General features: G+C 34.8%; 2 protein-coding genes across 3 annotated transcripts in view; one reads left to right on the forward strand and one right to left on the reverse strand.

The window, feature by feature from the left end:
* Positions 1 to 713: 713 nt before the first annotated feature.
* LOC100257345 (GDSL esterase/lipase At4g10955) lies at positions 714 to 6,055 on the forward strand. Of its 2 annotated transcripts, none has more exons than XM_010664660.3 (4): positions 714 to 1,658; positions 4,147 to 4,191; positions 4,480 to 4,601; positions 4,949 to 6,055. In XM_010664660.3, exons 2-4 carry the CDS (start codon positions 4,171 to 4,173, stop codon positions 5,901 to 5,903), a joined length of 1,098 nt encoding a protein of 365 aa, XP_010662962.1. In that variant the 5' UTR covers positions 714 to 1,658; positions 4,147 to 4,170; the 3' UTR covers positions 5,904 to 6,055. The 2 variants fall into 2 exon arrangements, with proteins under 2 accessions (XP_010662962.1, XP_010662963.1); XM_010664661.3 differs by lacking the exon at positions 714 to 1,658 and adding an exon at positions 3,343 to 4,043.
* Positions 6,056 to 11,069: 5,014 nt separating this feature from the next.
* The window catches only part of LOC100250341 (golgin candidate 5), a 100,319-nt gene continuing 95,266 nt past the window's right edge, over positions 11,070 to 16,122 (reverse strand). The window contains exons 20-21 of the mRNA XM_059733843.1: positions 11,498 to 11,572; positions 11,070 to 11,407 (exon numbers count right to left, since the gene is read on the reverse strand). Coding sequence (XP_059589826.1) covers positions 11,372 to 11,407; positions 11,498 to 11,572 — 111 coding nt within the window. The 3' untranslated portion in view covers positions 11,070 to 11,371. The remainder of the gene's footprint in view (positions 11,408 to 11,497; positions 11,573 to 16,122) is intronic.

Below are 16,122 nucleotides of genomic sequence, written 5' to 3' on the forward strand. Positions count from 1 at the left end.
GATGTTTGCAGATTTTTGTGGGTGAACGTCTAGATATATATGAGTTTTCTCCAAATCAAGGTATTTCATTAATGTGGATTCCCAAGAATGATAAAAGTGTTTATTCAAAATTCTGATTTCTTTTCTTTTCCTACATTCTTAGCCACCAAACAGAGGTAGATGAGGTAAATATTTAACTACTTGCAGGAAAATTAAGTCTGAGATCTCACGCTCTTGCTGCAGACAGAAAGCATAAAATTAAGGCTTTGAATGGTCTAGTACAAACAAAGCTTAAGCTTCATGCCTTTAAGTTGGTATCTGATGATTAACCTTTCATTTTCTGGATTTTTTTTTCTCCTATGTGCCCTGTAGGATACATATATTTCCTTTCAAGAATGGAAGGAAGAGGGCAGTATAAGTACACAATCACTAATGTCTGTTCAAAGGGAAGATTTTGAACACACGGGACCAAACCAGCTCACTGATGTTGACTGGTACAACCATTTTCCTACATGCAATATTTCAATATATACATTAGAGAATAAGCAATGGGATCGATCGATGAGACCTTTACCTAAAAGTTTAAAGAAAATTGGATAATTGAATCTGTGAGGCTTAGGATTTGTGCTTGATTAATTACACATAGAAATCAATCTAAAGTGAAGTAATATTACGTGTTTTCAAATGTGAACTAAAACTCCTATAAGAAAATGGTGAATTCTGCCCGAGCATGCATCTTGAAGGTATCTTAGCATTGACAAGATTTTCTAGATAAATTAACTGCTGTATTTAACAAAGGGTAGATTAGATGTGAGGATCCATTTATCATTTCTCATTGCAGGACAAATGATCATCACCTCCGGGCAGTTGCTGCGAGCCTGGTTCAGGGAGCATACAAAATCTAGATAAAGACCTTAAATAAATTTTAGCTTCGTGTGGAATAGGTTTCTTTATGTACCAAGTCTTACTTCTTGTCTATATATTCTATTCGACTTTTGAGCGTGTAGACTATTCAGCCAAGGGAACAACGTGCAATCTAGCTATCATTCACCCAGAGGAAAAACGTGCTAGGACCCACTTATTAATAAGTCTATAGCAGCCATTCTTGAATGGCTTACTTGCTCCCTCAACCCCATGAGAGGATTCGGAGGTTTGAACTATTGAAATTTAAAATTATTTTTGGTTTCATATATATTTTGAGTAAAAATTTCCAAGAGCTCTTTTAGCATTGATTTTTAAACAATTTTCAAGTACTTAAATTGAGGGACTGGTTCATCAATGAGCTTTTTTGCGGTTGTTTTTTTTATTTTTATTTGTTTATGATTTTTTGCAATTTCATTTAAACTCTTATTTAACTTCACTTTTGGGCATGCAGATTGGCTTTGCTCTTGGAAAATGATATAAGTTAGAAATCATTCAGCCTAGGGAACAACATGCAAGACTAATATTTATATTGCATTAATTTCTAAGAAATTTTCTCCAAGCATTTAGATAAGGATTTATGGGGTAATTTCTTAGCCCACCCATCCCCTCAAAGCTTTCTACAACTGGCATCCTCAACCCTCAGCTCATCTCCAAAGCGGTAATTTCTTCATTCTCCTCCTCCATCGCTCTCCATTCGAGACTACACAGTTGGAAAGACGCTTCACTTTCAATCGACATTGTTGATATGATTGAAGGTAACCCTCAACCCAAATTTATTTTGGATTTTTGGATTTTAATAAAGCAGTCAAGTCTCATTTCCCAGTGCTTCTCTCTCTAAAACTCTCATTCTCTACTCTGGTTCACATATGCAAGTGCTCTATTTAGGGTTTTTGAGTTCACGTGTTGCAGGTCCTAAGAGAATTTTAGGATTTCTAGGCTCTGTTAGAGGAGTTGTGTGGGTGTTTCTTTTGTTTGAGTTCATTTTTAAGAAAAGATTTATAGGCTATTGATTTTGTTTGAGATTACAAAGAATGTGGGTATCGGGTATTTGGGTTTTTTTGTCTCAACAAGACCAAATCAGGAGTATTCAATGGGTGGTTGGGAGTTTAATTTCTATCTTTTGCAACCCTTTTGAATTGGTTGTTCAGACTCTCTTACATCATTTCTCTGATTGGTATGTGGATGCTTTGTTTGCTGAATTTTACTTGGGTTCTGTTTATGCATCCTGTCCTTGTGATCGACTTCTGAATTTTTGGCTTTGGTCCATGGATATCCATCCTTTCAAACTCTCTGATGATCTGGCTGCAGTGAGACTGTAGACTCTTATAACATGTGCCTATATTTTCATATATAATCTATGGAATGTTTCTTGGATTCTGTTTGATGGGTTTAACGAACAGGGTTATAAGCTGCCCTATTTATGGGTATGGTTTCTATTCCATCTTTGTAAAGTTCACAGTGATGCACTGTTGTTGGATTTGTTTTGTTGCTTTTGTAGTCATCATCTAAGTGTAGATGTGTACATGGAGAGAAAAATCAAGGCTGTTTGGCAGTTAATATGCCACACAATTAGTCTATCTTTCATTCAAGTTGCTTTTGAGATTGTTAAGTGTCATTGTCAACCTTTCTACTCAAATACATGAAATTAATTTAAGCATAGCTTGTCCATGTGAGAAAGCTGGAATGTCTATTATCCTTTGTTTATGGGAAAATGAAATTTTGGAAAGGAAGGTCTTAATGCTGTTGGATGAGATGCATATAAAATGGAGAGCTGCCTTACTTCGTTTTGGAGGATGAGATTTTATCAACAATCTATTTGTTAAAAGGAAGTTCTTTGTTTCATCTCTTCGTTTGGTAGCTGGCAGTGGAAGAGAAAGCTGTTGAAAACATGATGAGCCAGCTAATGATCTCTTAATCCTTTTGAGTGTGTAATTGTGGACATAGCAACCTGATGTTAATATGTCTGCTTGTGTTGAGAGAAGGGCTTTGGTTCCAATATGGACTTAACACATCTTAGTCCTTGACTGGCCCTCCCATCACCATCTTGGGACTGATTTGTTGGTCTAGGATGTTGGCTAGAGCAGCAGGCTTGCCAAGGTGGAACTGACACGCATGAAATCTGGTAGTTGAAATGAGAGGGTGGAGAGGATGACATGTGTCTGTGAGTGACATGTTATTACCAGAGGCTTTCATGTCATCAAATGGTAATTAATACGGGAATGCACCTTCTTGGAGCACCCTTAAAGGATCTATTTCCACAAAACAAAAAAAACAAAAAAAAAAAAAAGAACTGGGAACTTTCCCTTTGTTTTTTACCCTTTTCTCTTTCATATCTTATACTAGAGCACTTGTTGTAATCCAAGTGTACCTGCTGTATACAGAGGTTATGCTCTCTTTGGCACAGTTCTCAATCTATTTATTTATATATATATATGTGTAAGATCAATTGGATTGAAAAGGGCAGAGGTTCGCTTTTGAGATCTAAACAATATTCTCCCTGTTTCGAGGTAGGGCTTGAAACTCCTTTTGCTTTTAGAATTGAAACAATAGAAATAAAATTTTTAAAAAACAAACAACTTCATACTTAATGCTATTAAGCATTATTTAGTATTAAGTTAAAAATAAGTTCTATTTAGAATTAAGCCAAAAAAACAAACGCCACCTTATATTTATATTGCATTAATTTCTAAGAAATTTTCTCCAAGCATTTAGATAAAGATTTATGGGGTAGGAGCTTTGACTTGCATGCAGGGAGCTTTGACAAACATTGTTGTTGTAGTTCTTTTTCTTCTTCTACTTTTCTACTTTTCTCATTGTCTCATTGGCTCATTGGCTCATGTAAACAAGCTTGACCGGATACTTCCATTTAACTCTTCCATAATCAAGAGGGATGCCTTCCTTTTCCACAGATTATCATAAATAACTCCTCTTGTTTAAAGGCTTTGAAAGCCTTCCTTTGGATTCAAAGTACTTGGTAATGTTTTCATCCTCTTCTTTTTTTAGATATTATAATATTTGCAGAAGTTTGTGGGTGCTCCTTCAGGCATGGATTTTCGCCAACATTTATATACAGTTGGTGCTCCTTAAAGATTCTTGTACTAATGAACTTTTTATGTTATGATATTCACTGATTTTAGTGGGTGAGCCTTGAATAAACTTTTTTCCAACATTCTGATGCTGTATATTGGCCTCTTTATGTGTTTAAAGTGAACTGATATTATTATGATGTTATGATGTTTGCAGATTTTTGTGGGTGAACGTCTAGATATGAGTTTTCTCCAAATCAAGGTATTTCATTAATGTGGATTCCCAAGAATGATCAAAGTATTGATTCAAAATTCTGATTTCTTTTCCTACATTGTTAGCCACCAAACAGAGGTAGATGAGGTAAATATTTAACTACTTGGAGGAAAATTAAGTCTGAGATCTCACGCTCTTGCTGCAGACAGAAAGCATAAAAATTAAGGCTTTGAATGTTCTAGTACACACAAAGCTTAAGCTTAATGCCTTTAAGTTGGTATCTGATGATTAACCTTTCATTTTCTGGATTTTTTTTTTCTCCTATGTGCCCCGCAGGATACATATATTTCCTTTCAAGAATGGAAGGAAGAGGGCAGTATAAGTACACAATCACTAATGTCTGTTCAAAGGGAAGATTTTGAACACACGGGACCGAAACAGCTCACTGATGTTGACTGGTACAACCATTTTCCTACATGCAATACTTCAATATATACATTAGAAAATAAGCAATGGGATCTATCGATGAGACCTTTACCTAAAAGTTTAAAGAAAATTGGATAACTGAATCTGTGAGGCTTAGGATTTGTGCTTGATTAATTACATATAGAAATCAATCTAAAGTGAAGTAATATTACGAGTTTTCTAATGTGAACTAAAACTCCTATAAGAAAATGGTGAATTCTGCCCGAGCATGCATCTTGAAGGTGACTTAGCATTGACAAGATTTTCTAGATAAATTAACTGCTGTATTTATCAAAGGGTAGATTAGATATGAGGATTCATTTATCATTTCTCATTGCAGGGCAAATGATCATCACCTCCGGGCAGTTGCTGCGAGCCTGGTTCAGGGAGCATACAATTTAGAATTTGATCGCCAGGATTCCCAAGATCCCCAAGGCCGTTGGTGGCACTTCTTTCATTTTGAGTTAAAACATAAGCTCATAGATGATAAAGATTCATCCATCTACGGTGTCGTGTATGAAATCAAGTGCACATACCCTAACCATTTGCCAGAATCTACCCCAAAGTTTGTTATTGCCTTTCGTGGGACAATCATCAGCACCAAGAGCCGGGACATGAAGTTGAATATGAAGGTCTTCGCTGGTAAACTTCACAAGGACAAGCCCCGATTTAAACACGCGCTGGAAGCTGTCAAAGCAGTTGTTCAAGAAGCCTGGCCTGCAAATATTTGGTTAGTAGGGCATTCCCTGGGGGCATCCATTGCGATGCTGGTTGGAAAATCCATGGCCCAGGAGGGTAAGAATCTCAAAACTTTCCTTTTCAATCCACCTTTCTTGAGGTATTCCCTCTCAAAGAATATCAAAAATCCAACTTTAAAGGATGGAATCCTATCAACAAAGAATGTTATCAAAGCTGGGATCTCTTTTGTTGGGGGTGATCATTTGTGGCAGGAACTACATCACCAATTTAATAAATTGTCTCCTTGGATCCCCTACCTGTTTGTGAACCAAGACGATCCTCTTTGCTCAGGGTATATAGACCATTTTAGAAATAGGAAGATCAAAGATGAGATACGTTCAATAAGGAGTGCAATAAAAGCTGCATTTGTGAAGGATCCACAACTACCCATATATCTACTTCCTAAGGCATATCTAACTATTAGCAAGATCTCATCCTCACCTCTTCAAGCTCATGGACTAAAACAATGGTGGTACCAAATGTCTATAGGGCCAGGCTTTGCAAATTCATCAACAAAGGTATTGATAGATGATGCCATCCCCGTGGGTGAACCCTGAGCACAGATGCCAAGTGAAAGGGTGCAACCTTTTACCTAGTCTATTCAAGCTGTTGAAATCTTTGATTTTATTGTCTCATGCATAAATTTAGTTCTGCTCATGTTATGTGAACTAATAATTAGTGCAATTTCAAACTTTTACTTTTCCTGCAATTGTGTTACCCTTGGGTTTAGGCATATATACATGTTGGAAAATGTTTCAAGTTCCTAATTGGTATATGTTTATATATTTTTTTTTGTTCCTAATTAGTATATGTTTATATATTTTTGCAAAGAATAATATTTTAGAGATATTTTTTATATTGATATGTCATTGTCATATTAGATTTCTTTATAGAATCAAAAAATTTATCAAAAGTATCACTATAAATATTTTAGGTCATGAGGGGAAAAGTCATGAGATGGAAATAGGTTTATGGAGATTATACATAGTAGATAAAGATGTAAGGAAGAATGATTAACACCCTGTGAAATGAGGAGACTCGTAGTTCATTATGTACACACAAGAAGTGAAACATGGGATGTTTTGGGGTTTAATAGTTATATCCAGTTTATGTCCTCTGTAATATTCTCTATAATACAATGGAATAATCTCTCTAATTCATGGATGTAGACATAGCTAGTCAAACCATGCACATTAAAATCTCATGTATATTTGTGTATGAATTGTTTATCTTGGTTAGTCAAACCATGCATGTTAAAACCTCACATATATTTGTGTATGAATTGTTTGTCTTTGTATTCTTCCATTAACATATTTGCATTAAAGCTTCGATTATATTGTCATAACAAAGCGATATTAGAGCTTATGTTCTTAAACCTAGAATAACAACAAAGTTTAAGGTTGAGAAATTTAATGGAAACAACAATTTCAATTTATGTCACATTAAGATACATGCCTTGTTAGTTCAATAAGGATTATTCAAAGTGCTAAAAGTTAGAGAGGTTTCATCAACAATAACGTCTGATGAAGAGAATAATGAACTTATGGAGAAAATGCACAATGTTATTCTATTATGCTTGGGTAATGAGGTACTTAGAAAGTTACAATTGAAGTTAGAAAGTCTATACATGACTAAGTCTATTATAATTCTCTTCTATTTGAATAAGTTGTTGTTCACTCCCCAAATGAAAAAAGGTACATCCATCAAAGACCACATTTATGAATTTTAATTATAGATTTTAGGAATACTGATGTTAGAATTGATGATGAAAAAACTAAGTCATAATTTTAAAGTGTTCCCTACCAAATTCTTATGAGCACTTTGTGGATATCATGATGTATGGTAAAAATTCTCTCTACATAAAGGATGTTAGGGCCGCCTGAAACTTAGAGAAGTTAAAAAAATGGTCTTTGGGAGTGGAGAAAAAAGCTTATGTAAAGGTTTAGTGGCTAAAGAGAGAATATGGAAGAAAAATAATGGCAAAAAAGTTTGATCTTGATCTAAATCAAAGTTCAAGATAAATAACAAGTGTTCAATAACAATAAGAAAGAGCACTATGTGAGAAATTGTTCGGAACATAAAAGAAAATGAAGAGAGAAAGCTTGTAATTTTGGTTATGCAATAATTGTAGAAGAAAATTTGAATATTGCATATGTCATTTCAGTTATGGTTAGTAACTCAAGTGATGAGTGGATCTCCAACTCAAGGTGTTATTATCATATGCCTCCCAATAAGGATTAGTTTGGTGCCTACAAACTTACAAATGGTGAAAAGATTCTTATGGGAAACAATGTAGCTTACTAGGCTGTCAGGACAAACATGATTCAAATTAAGATGCATGGTGGCATTGTAAGGACATTAATTTATGTAAGGCATGTTTTAGAGTTTAATAAAAAAATTTATTTCTCTAGGAATGCTTGACTCTAATTGAAACACAAATAAATCCAAAAGTAGGGTTATTAGAATCTCAAAGGGTGCTCTTAATGTGATAAAATGTCAAAAAATTAATGATCTTTGTACATTGTAGGATAGCACGGTTACAAGTATAGTTGCCATTTTAACCTCTAAATTAATTTCAAAGACTACTAGATTATGGATATGCCACTTGGGCATATGAAAGATAGGGGTTGCCAACTTTGAGCAAACGAAGTTTGCTTAATGAATAGAAAATGGGACAACTAGATTTTTGTGAGCATTATGTGTTTGGGAAACAATGAATTTAGGTTATATGCCCTAGTATTAGTGATGCTAATATCATATCAACCTAACGGTTATGCCCCATGTAATGATTTGATCTAACAAAATGGCTATGCCTTGGTATGAGGATCTAAGCATAACAAAATGATTATGCCCTAATGTGCTCTAATAACTCCCAATGAATTGTTGTGCTCCATGGGGACAAAATTTATATTTTATAAACTCAAACCAATCTCAATAACATCAACATAGGGGCTATGAAGCATGATGTATGATGCCATTGCTTCACAATAATCTTAAGACTTAGGATGAAATGTTAACTAAGGATAAGAAGAAAAGAAAATAATGGAAACTAGGCTTAAAACCCCAATAAGCAACCTCGTGCCTCTTATGTATACATAATGTGTACAAGATAAGAAAACTCTAAGGTCATAGAATACACAAACACTCCCTTACACTTCATGATATACTTTTCTTTTTTTTTCTTTGGTTTTTCTTTTTCTTTTTCTTTTTCTTTTTGTTTCTTTCTTCTTTTTTATTTTGTATCACATTACTAAATTAAGAAAATAAAGCACAGAAACTTAAAATAGAATGGTACTACTAGTATGACAAAATAGGTGAAGCATATCGATCTAAAATAATAGTGTCTCACCCAACCATGATAAGGAAATACTAAAATATGAACAAACCATGGAGTCCACAACCAAGGAGGTCTCACCTATATATGAGTACACATAAAAAAGCCCCTCGATCCCTAAGGTACAAAAATAAGTGAATTAGGGTGATGAAAAATAGATTGTGTGAAAAGGCTTAATTGGCTAGCAAGGGGCAACTCAAAATATGGGGTGTACCATGAGGAGAGTGCATGAAATGATGGTCACCCCATCTTTTGACCACAACCTTAAACATAGTACTCTTAAGTTAATCAACATTGGTTAGTTCTAACAATCGTTTTCCATCTAAGTCCATTAATCATATTGTCCTTTGTCAAGCCATGCATCTTCATTATCACATAAGGTTGCCCTAAATACTCTATTTGTAACTAAAGAGCTTATACTAAACTACATCCAACTAAAGTCAAGCCATCTCCTTCTTAATATATAGGCTCCTTTTTTAGGTTCATTCTCCTCAATTGTTGCTTAAATAGCTTGCCATTAGGTAAAAGAGGATAGGAGGTGTTGTGTAATTCTTGGGTGGATAAGCTAAAGTGCTATGCAAAGATATCCACAACCTTCAACAATCCACTCATCGTGTAGTGTATTTAAATTCTTGTCTCTAAGCATAGAGGGGCCCCTAAAAAAGAGTGCTAGCATTCCGGATAAAAGTTTGAGTTCTCATGGGAGTGATCATCATGTGAAGACGCTGATTATTGCATTAATATAAATCTAACATTTTGCTCTATATTTTACTAGAATACTTTACATACTCTCCTTATAGTGCTTTTTTGCACAAATAATATAATTTTTTTAAATATTTAAAAATTTGTTCTGTCAAAAATAATTCTAAAATTATTGTGTAAAACACAACTAATTAAATTAAGCAAAATATTCAAAAGGTGGTTGAATTAGGTTTTTAAAACTTTTTCAAAAAGCATACTTAAGTAAATCAATGAAGTACAATGAATATAAAGAAATATAAATAAAGATAGAGAGATGCAAACTCGATTTTTATAATGGTTCGACAATTCCTACCTATGTCCACTCTCATCAAACTCCTTTCGAGTAAAGGTTCCACTAAATCAAGGCTTCAAAACCTAACTTCAAACTCTTACACTAAATTTACCTACTCTCTTCAAACTCTTACACTAAATTTACCTACTCTAATGGGCACATAAAAATTTCTTCAAGTTCAAAACCAACTTAAAGCTTCTAAACACTTGAACTTTCTCTAATAAATAGATGTTTAATCTCACTCAACCTAGCACAGTTAATGCTTGTATACAAGATGAGTAAGGTTGAACACAAAAAGGTACACTAGAGGAGATTTGCAAGTAAGTAATCAATACACAAAGATTTGAGAGCTTTGGAAAAGAGAAAATGGTAGATAAGGAATTCAATGCAAATGTTTTCTTATCAATAAAAGCATAAAAGTTCCTTATTTATAGGGTTCTAACCTTGGATACCTAAAAAAAAAAAAAAAAAGACTAGCCTTGACTGACCGCATCAAGCTCCAATTTCACTTGTTCATTAGTTGTTAGGTAATAATACACAATAGGTGACCATTTGTCCTTTTTAAAGTTCGACTAAACCTTGATCGAGAATGTGATAGCCTAGATTTGGAATGCAAACTCTATGGAAGAGACAGAAAAACTCTTACACCTTGGACCGAACCTCAACTAGGAAAGGGTGACCCATTCCTAACGATCAAGCCAGTTTAGGTCTTCCCTTGACCGGTTGGAACTTTTAGGCTCAAAATCAATCTTTTTTCTTTCCAAAGGCTTTCTAACACTTAGATATCGTCTTTAGGAAACTATGTAGCTCAATTATAAAGGGTTTTGTCTAAGGCTTTTTAATTTTAACCTAGTTTCAAGAGAGATAAGAATATTTAGGCTCAACTTTATGAAAACTAAGTATAAAGAAATGCATAAAAAAAAAAAAAACATGTTTAGAACCTAGGTGCACCCAAGATATTTGTTTTACAAAGGTTATCCTAGTCTTGAAGGATCTTCATGCATCCAAAGCTTCACATTTCTTGAATTTCCTTGAGCAAGCATGTCCATTTTTTATTTTTAAGTTATATACTTGAAACTTAGCTTGATTTAAAATGATTAGTGCACTTAACTATGTTTTGTTCTCATCAAAACTAAATTAGGAAAACTTTCGGGCTAACATACTATACTTATTCGGAGCTTGGAACATAAGTTATCGTGTGTAATAATAATTTTTGGATTGCATGTATATGATCCAAGAAAACAAAAGGTTTTGATGTTCTCAAATATTGGGTTTCTAGAGAAAGGATCATAGACTGAAAGTCTAGATCAAATGTCAGCATGGAAAGAAAGTCACATACCATGCAGTCATAACTCGTCCTGAATGAGATCTTCTTGTTTAATTATTAAACCAATGGGAAAACTCAGTCTTTCAAGCTTAAGAATGCCAAAACCTTAAAGAGATTCATGCTATACAATATTATAGTACAACATAAAGTTTGACAAATGTGTTTCTGATAAGGCCGCTGCCGATCTCTTTGAAGAGACAAAAACGCAATCTCTGAATGATGTATATGGTAGAAAACACTCTTGAGATAGCAATTTACAGGATATACTAGAAAAGTATACCATCAAAATATCATGACTTGCTGGAATAGGCCAGAGTGAGGAGTAGACTTATCAGATGGTGCCTGTTGATGAACTTGCTTTCTGAATCTGTTACACAACATTGACTGAGATGAATATATGACATAAAAGAACAACATCAATATGAAGGAATAATGGTGCTAGAGCAGAGTATAAGACCTGATTCACAAGCAAGTTTATCTGCTCTCTATACATTTCTTTCAAGTCCACAATATCAGCACGGAGTTCTTCCAGCTGCACAAATATAACCACTTTCAAATGTCGAGCATTGATAGAAAACAAAAAACACCATTTTTATTCCATTGTTCACAAAGAAGGTAGAAGGAAATAAAAAATTTTCTTTTCCTCTCTCTGCTCCACTTCAGTTGTGAGCATGTGATTTCTTGATTACTAAGTATCCTGTTCCATAAAACACACTTCGTCCCATTTCACCTGTCTAAAGTTTTACTTTAAGCTCCCATGAACAGATAAAACAAAGGAAAAGAAATGAGAACTTAGGAATCTCATTATGGGATGGGGTTGGATTGGCTGTTGTAAGATTCAGAAAGGTCTCTTTCATTTTACCACAATTTATTGGCAATTAGACAAAGCACAAGTTTTGGGAACTCACTCCACCTTAACCATCCAACTCTCTTTCAATAATGAATATCCTCATCAATTTAACCCTCATTTGTTGTACTCTCTCTCTCTCTCTCTCTCTCTCTCTCTCCCTGGCTGACTCCATGCCCTATAAAAATATTCCATCCATATTCCTTTGGCAACCATCCATGAAATTTCCAAATAGAATGAGGCATAATTCACAAGACTGCCCACGTCAACGTGGCAAACTATGAGTGTGGCTGATAAGGTACAAGCCAAGGGACTGTTGGATTAAAACAGAGATCACCATGCTTCAGAAGCCAAAGCCCATGCTACCTCTCCTTTGCTGACCCTAGCCTAAGCAGTCATTTCCGTGGCAGCTCCCACTCTAGCTTTAGGTAGTCCTTTTCTCTAGCTTTTGACAAGGTTCCTCTCTATACTCCAGGTAGCCTTCTCCGTGAGAAGTTCTTTCTGTGAGTCAACTGATTTCAATACCCTATGTTATGAACTTGATCATTATGACAAACCCTTTTAGAACTACAGAAATGCACAAATCAAAGCCCTAGAATTTTTTAGGATCATAGTAACACCAGAAATGAAACAAGTTAATGAAGGATTTCCACATAGTTGTCACATCATAACCAAGTTTCTATGGAACCTGTGTCTCACAAGTGGGTAACCCATGAAGCCCAACTATTTACTTATAGCATAATTTGGCTACATGTGAGGCATCAGTTGTTTTGCAATGAGGGATAAAATGTGTCATCTTAAAAAACTTATCAGCCACAACAAAAATGGAATCATGTCCTAGAGCTGTTTTCAACAATCCAAGGTTAAAATCCACACTAAGGTCTCTCCGAAGGGTGTGTGGTATAGGCAAAGGTGTGTACAACCCAGTGTTTCTCTTCTTTACCTTAGCCAGCCGACAAGTTCAACATTGCAACACAATTTTAGCAATATCTCTTTCCAAGGAAGACTGATAAAACTTATCCTCCACCAAGTGACCAGCTAGACCTCTGCTATACAACTCCTAAATCAAGAAATCTTGAATAGAAGAACAAGGAATGCATGCTTTGTACCCTCTAAAAAAGTAGTCAACACAGATGATAAAATCAATGTGACCTCAAGAATGACCATCTTGAATTTCTTGATAGATGACACCAAAATCAGAATAAGTAAGATTACTCGTCCTTCATCTTCTCAAATCTAAACCACATGACCACTCAATCTATAAATAGGCTACTACTTGACTAACGCCTTCAACAACTTTATTCTCAGTTCTTGCATGATGGTGGAGAACAAATGTGTTTTGTTGAAGAAACTACATCCACCTTGCCTGTTTAGGTGCTAACTTTATTTGAGAACTGAGATACCTTAATGGTTGATGGTCAAAGTATAACATAATCTCTTGAGATAATAGATAATACCTCTAATGACCAAGTGCTCACACAACAGTATAGAACTCTTCATCATAAGTGGAATATCTTTGCTTACCTCATTGAGTTTCTCACTAAAGTATGCTATTGGACAACTTTCTTGACTTAAGATACCAGCTATGCCAACACTTGATGCATCGCATGTTGCCTCAAAAACTTTTGAAAAAATCGAATGGCTTAAGACAGGTGATTTAGCTTTTTTGCATTCTATCTCCCCAAACCTTACTTTATTCCAATGAAACTCCCTTTTTATCATGCTATCAATAATGAAAGTCATTATCATACAAAATTCCGTAATAAATTGCTTATAAATGAGACCATGAAAGTCATCATAGCTCAAGTAGGGGTCAAAAAAGAAACACTGAAAACCCCAAATGATAACCTTTGGATCTTGAATGTGACAAAAGCAAACATCTTTTACAAGTTGCAATACATGCTTATAAAGAACTCCTCTCATTTGAAGGCTTTGCAAGGTTTCCTTTGGAATAAAAGGATTTGATACAGTAAGGTTTTGATCCTTTTCTTTTTTTGGTATCATGATATTTGCAGAAGTGTATGGGTGAACTTTTCAGTATGGATTTTTGCCAACAATTTGGTACAATTGGTGTATATGTACTTAAAGATTTTTGTATTGATGAATTGTTACTATTATTTGTTAGAATGCATATATGAAAAATATCATTCCACTCTAGTACTATAGAGAATATCACAGATGATAGAAATCAAATATAACTATTAAGTTTTAAAACATTTCACCTTTTCCCTCTCCTTATGTTTACACCCCGAACTATGAACCTCGTCATTCTATCAAGTGTCCCTCATTCTTCTTCACATATTTATATAGCTACCATGGATAATCTTCACAAACCCATTTCCTTCCTATGTCTTTTCCCCCTCATGACTTAGAATATTTATAGAGATACTCATAATAAATTTTTGATTTTGTAAGGAGATGTAATATTTCAATGACACATGCATCAATATGGAAAATATTATCTATAATATTATTCTTTATAAAAAATATATAAGCACACACTAGTTAGGAATTTAAGACAGTTTTGCAAGAAGGTATATGCCTAAATCCAATGCAACATAATGGCAAGAAACATAGAAAGTTTGAAATTGCACTAATTATTAGTTCACATACCATGAGCAGAACTAAATTGCAGGAGACATTAAAATTTAAGATTACAACTTGAATAGTCTCGGCAAAAGGTTTCACCCTTTCACTTGGTATCTATTCTTTATTTATTATATCGGTTCAAGTACCCGATTATTCCATCAATACTCATGGAGTGTGCTCATGGTCCACCCATGAGGACAGGATCACTTATCGATTTCTTTCTTAATAAATCTGCAAAGGCTGGCCCTAGAGACATGTGATACCACCATTGTCTTAGTCCATGAGCCTCCAAAATACTGCATGAGGATGAGCTCTCGCTAATGGTTAGATATGCTTTAGGAAGTAGCTGTGTGGATAGTTGTGGATCCATCCCAACTGCAGCTTTTAATACACCTAATGTTGGCTGCAGTACAGCAACCCTCCCTATCATCCCAGCTCCAAACTGCTTCTCCACATTGTTCCTATTTCTAAAATGCCCTATATACTCTGAGCAAATAGGATCGTGTCGGTTCACAAACAGGTTGGGGATCCAAGAAGACAATGCATTAAATTGGTCATATTGTCCCTGTTGGTATAAAATTAAATACTTATACAGAATATATATTTTTGGGCTGTTGGAACTCTGATTTTATTGATGCAGAATGCTGAATTTATACATGAACTTGTAACTTAAATGACATTAGAATAGCAGAAAATCAAGCTACTAGATGATGAACAACTACTTCCTATAAAATAGAAACCAAATCTTGACCAAATAAAAATAAGAAAATATCTAGATGTTGCAGATTTTGTGCAAGACTCCAACTGCAATATTCAAAATTCAAATTCCAGCAAATACTAAGTCAAAATTCAACACTCCTCCTTGACTTCGTAGATGCAAACTCCAAGTCTTGCACGTAGACACTCAAACCAAACTTCGAAAGGGGTCTGCTTCTTTAACACTTTTGTTGGTAATATGTTCAGAAAATATACTGCTCTACTTGCAGTTTTAGCCCAAAATTGTTTGCATTCCATTTCAAGGATGGCATTTTTTGAGATCCACCAAACATTGTTTGCATTCCATTTCAAGGATGGCATTTTTTGAGATCCACCAACATCAGTATGCACCAGTTGCAGTTTTTGAGTTGCTCTCCAGGATATTTTCTTTGGAAAGGGAAGTTTAGTTTGCTTCCCATATTGACAAGTAGCACATATAGGAAGATCTTTTTCTAAGTCAAGAAGTCCTTTAACTATTTGATTTTTCTTCATGTAGAGCACATCATCATGATGAAAGTGCTCGACCCTTCTGTCCCAAAACATTGTTGTGCTATCTTGTTGTAAAATAGCAGTATGCTCATCTTCCAGTAAATTCAAGGCAAAACTCTTGCCCTTCATTTTTATGTTGAACACCTCTTTGCCTTCAGCATCCTTGATAATGCAATTCCTATCTTCAAAATAAACTTTAAATTCTTTCTCAACGAGCTGTCCAACACTGAGTAAGTTTTGGTCAATGTCAGGCACAAACAAAACATCATAAATGAGTTTCAAACCTGTTTGGCTTTCGATAGCAACCGTTCCTTTGCCCTTCACTGGAATATACTCACCATTTCCAATTCTGACTTTGGAAATAGTTGTTCTATCAAGTTCTCTAAAGAGATCTTGATTAT

This window comes from Vitis vinifera, chromosome 16 (genome assembly GCF_030704535.1).
Source record: "Vitis vinifera cultivar Pinot Noir 40024 chromosome 16, ASM3070453v1".
Lineage (NCBI taxonomy): Eukaryota > Viridiplantae > Streptophyta > Magnoliopsida > Vitales > Vitaceae > Vitis > Vitis vinifera.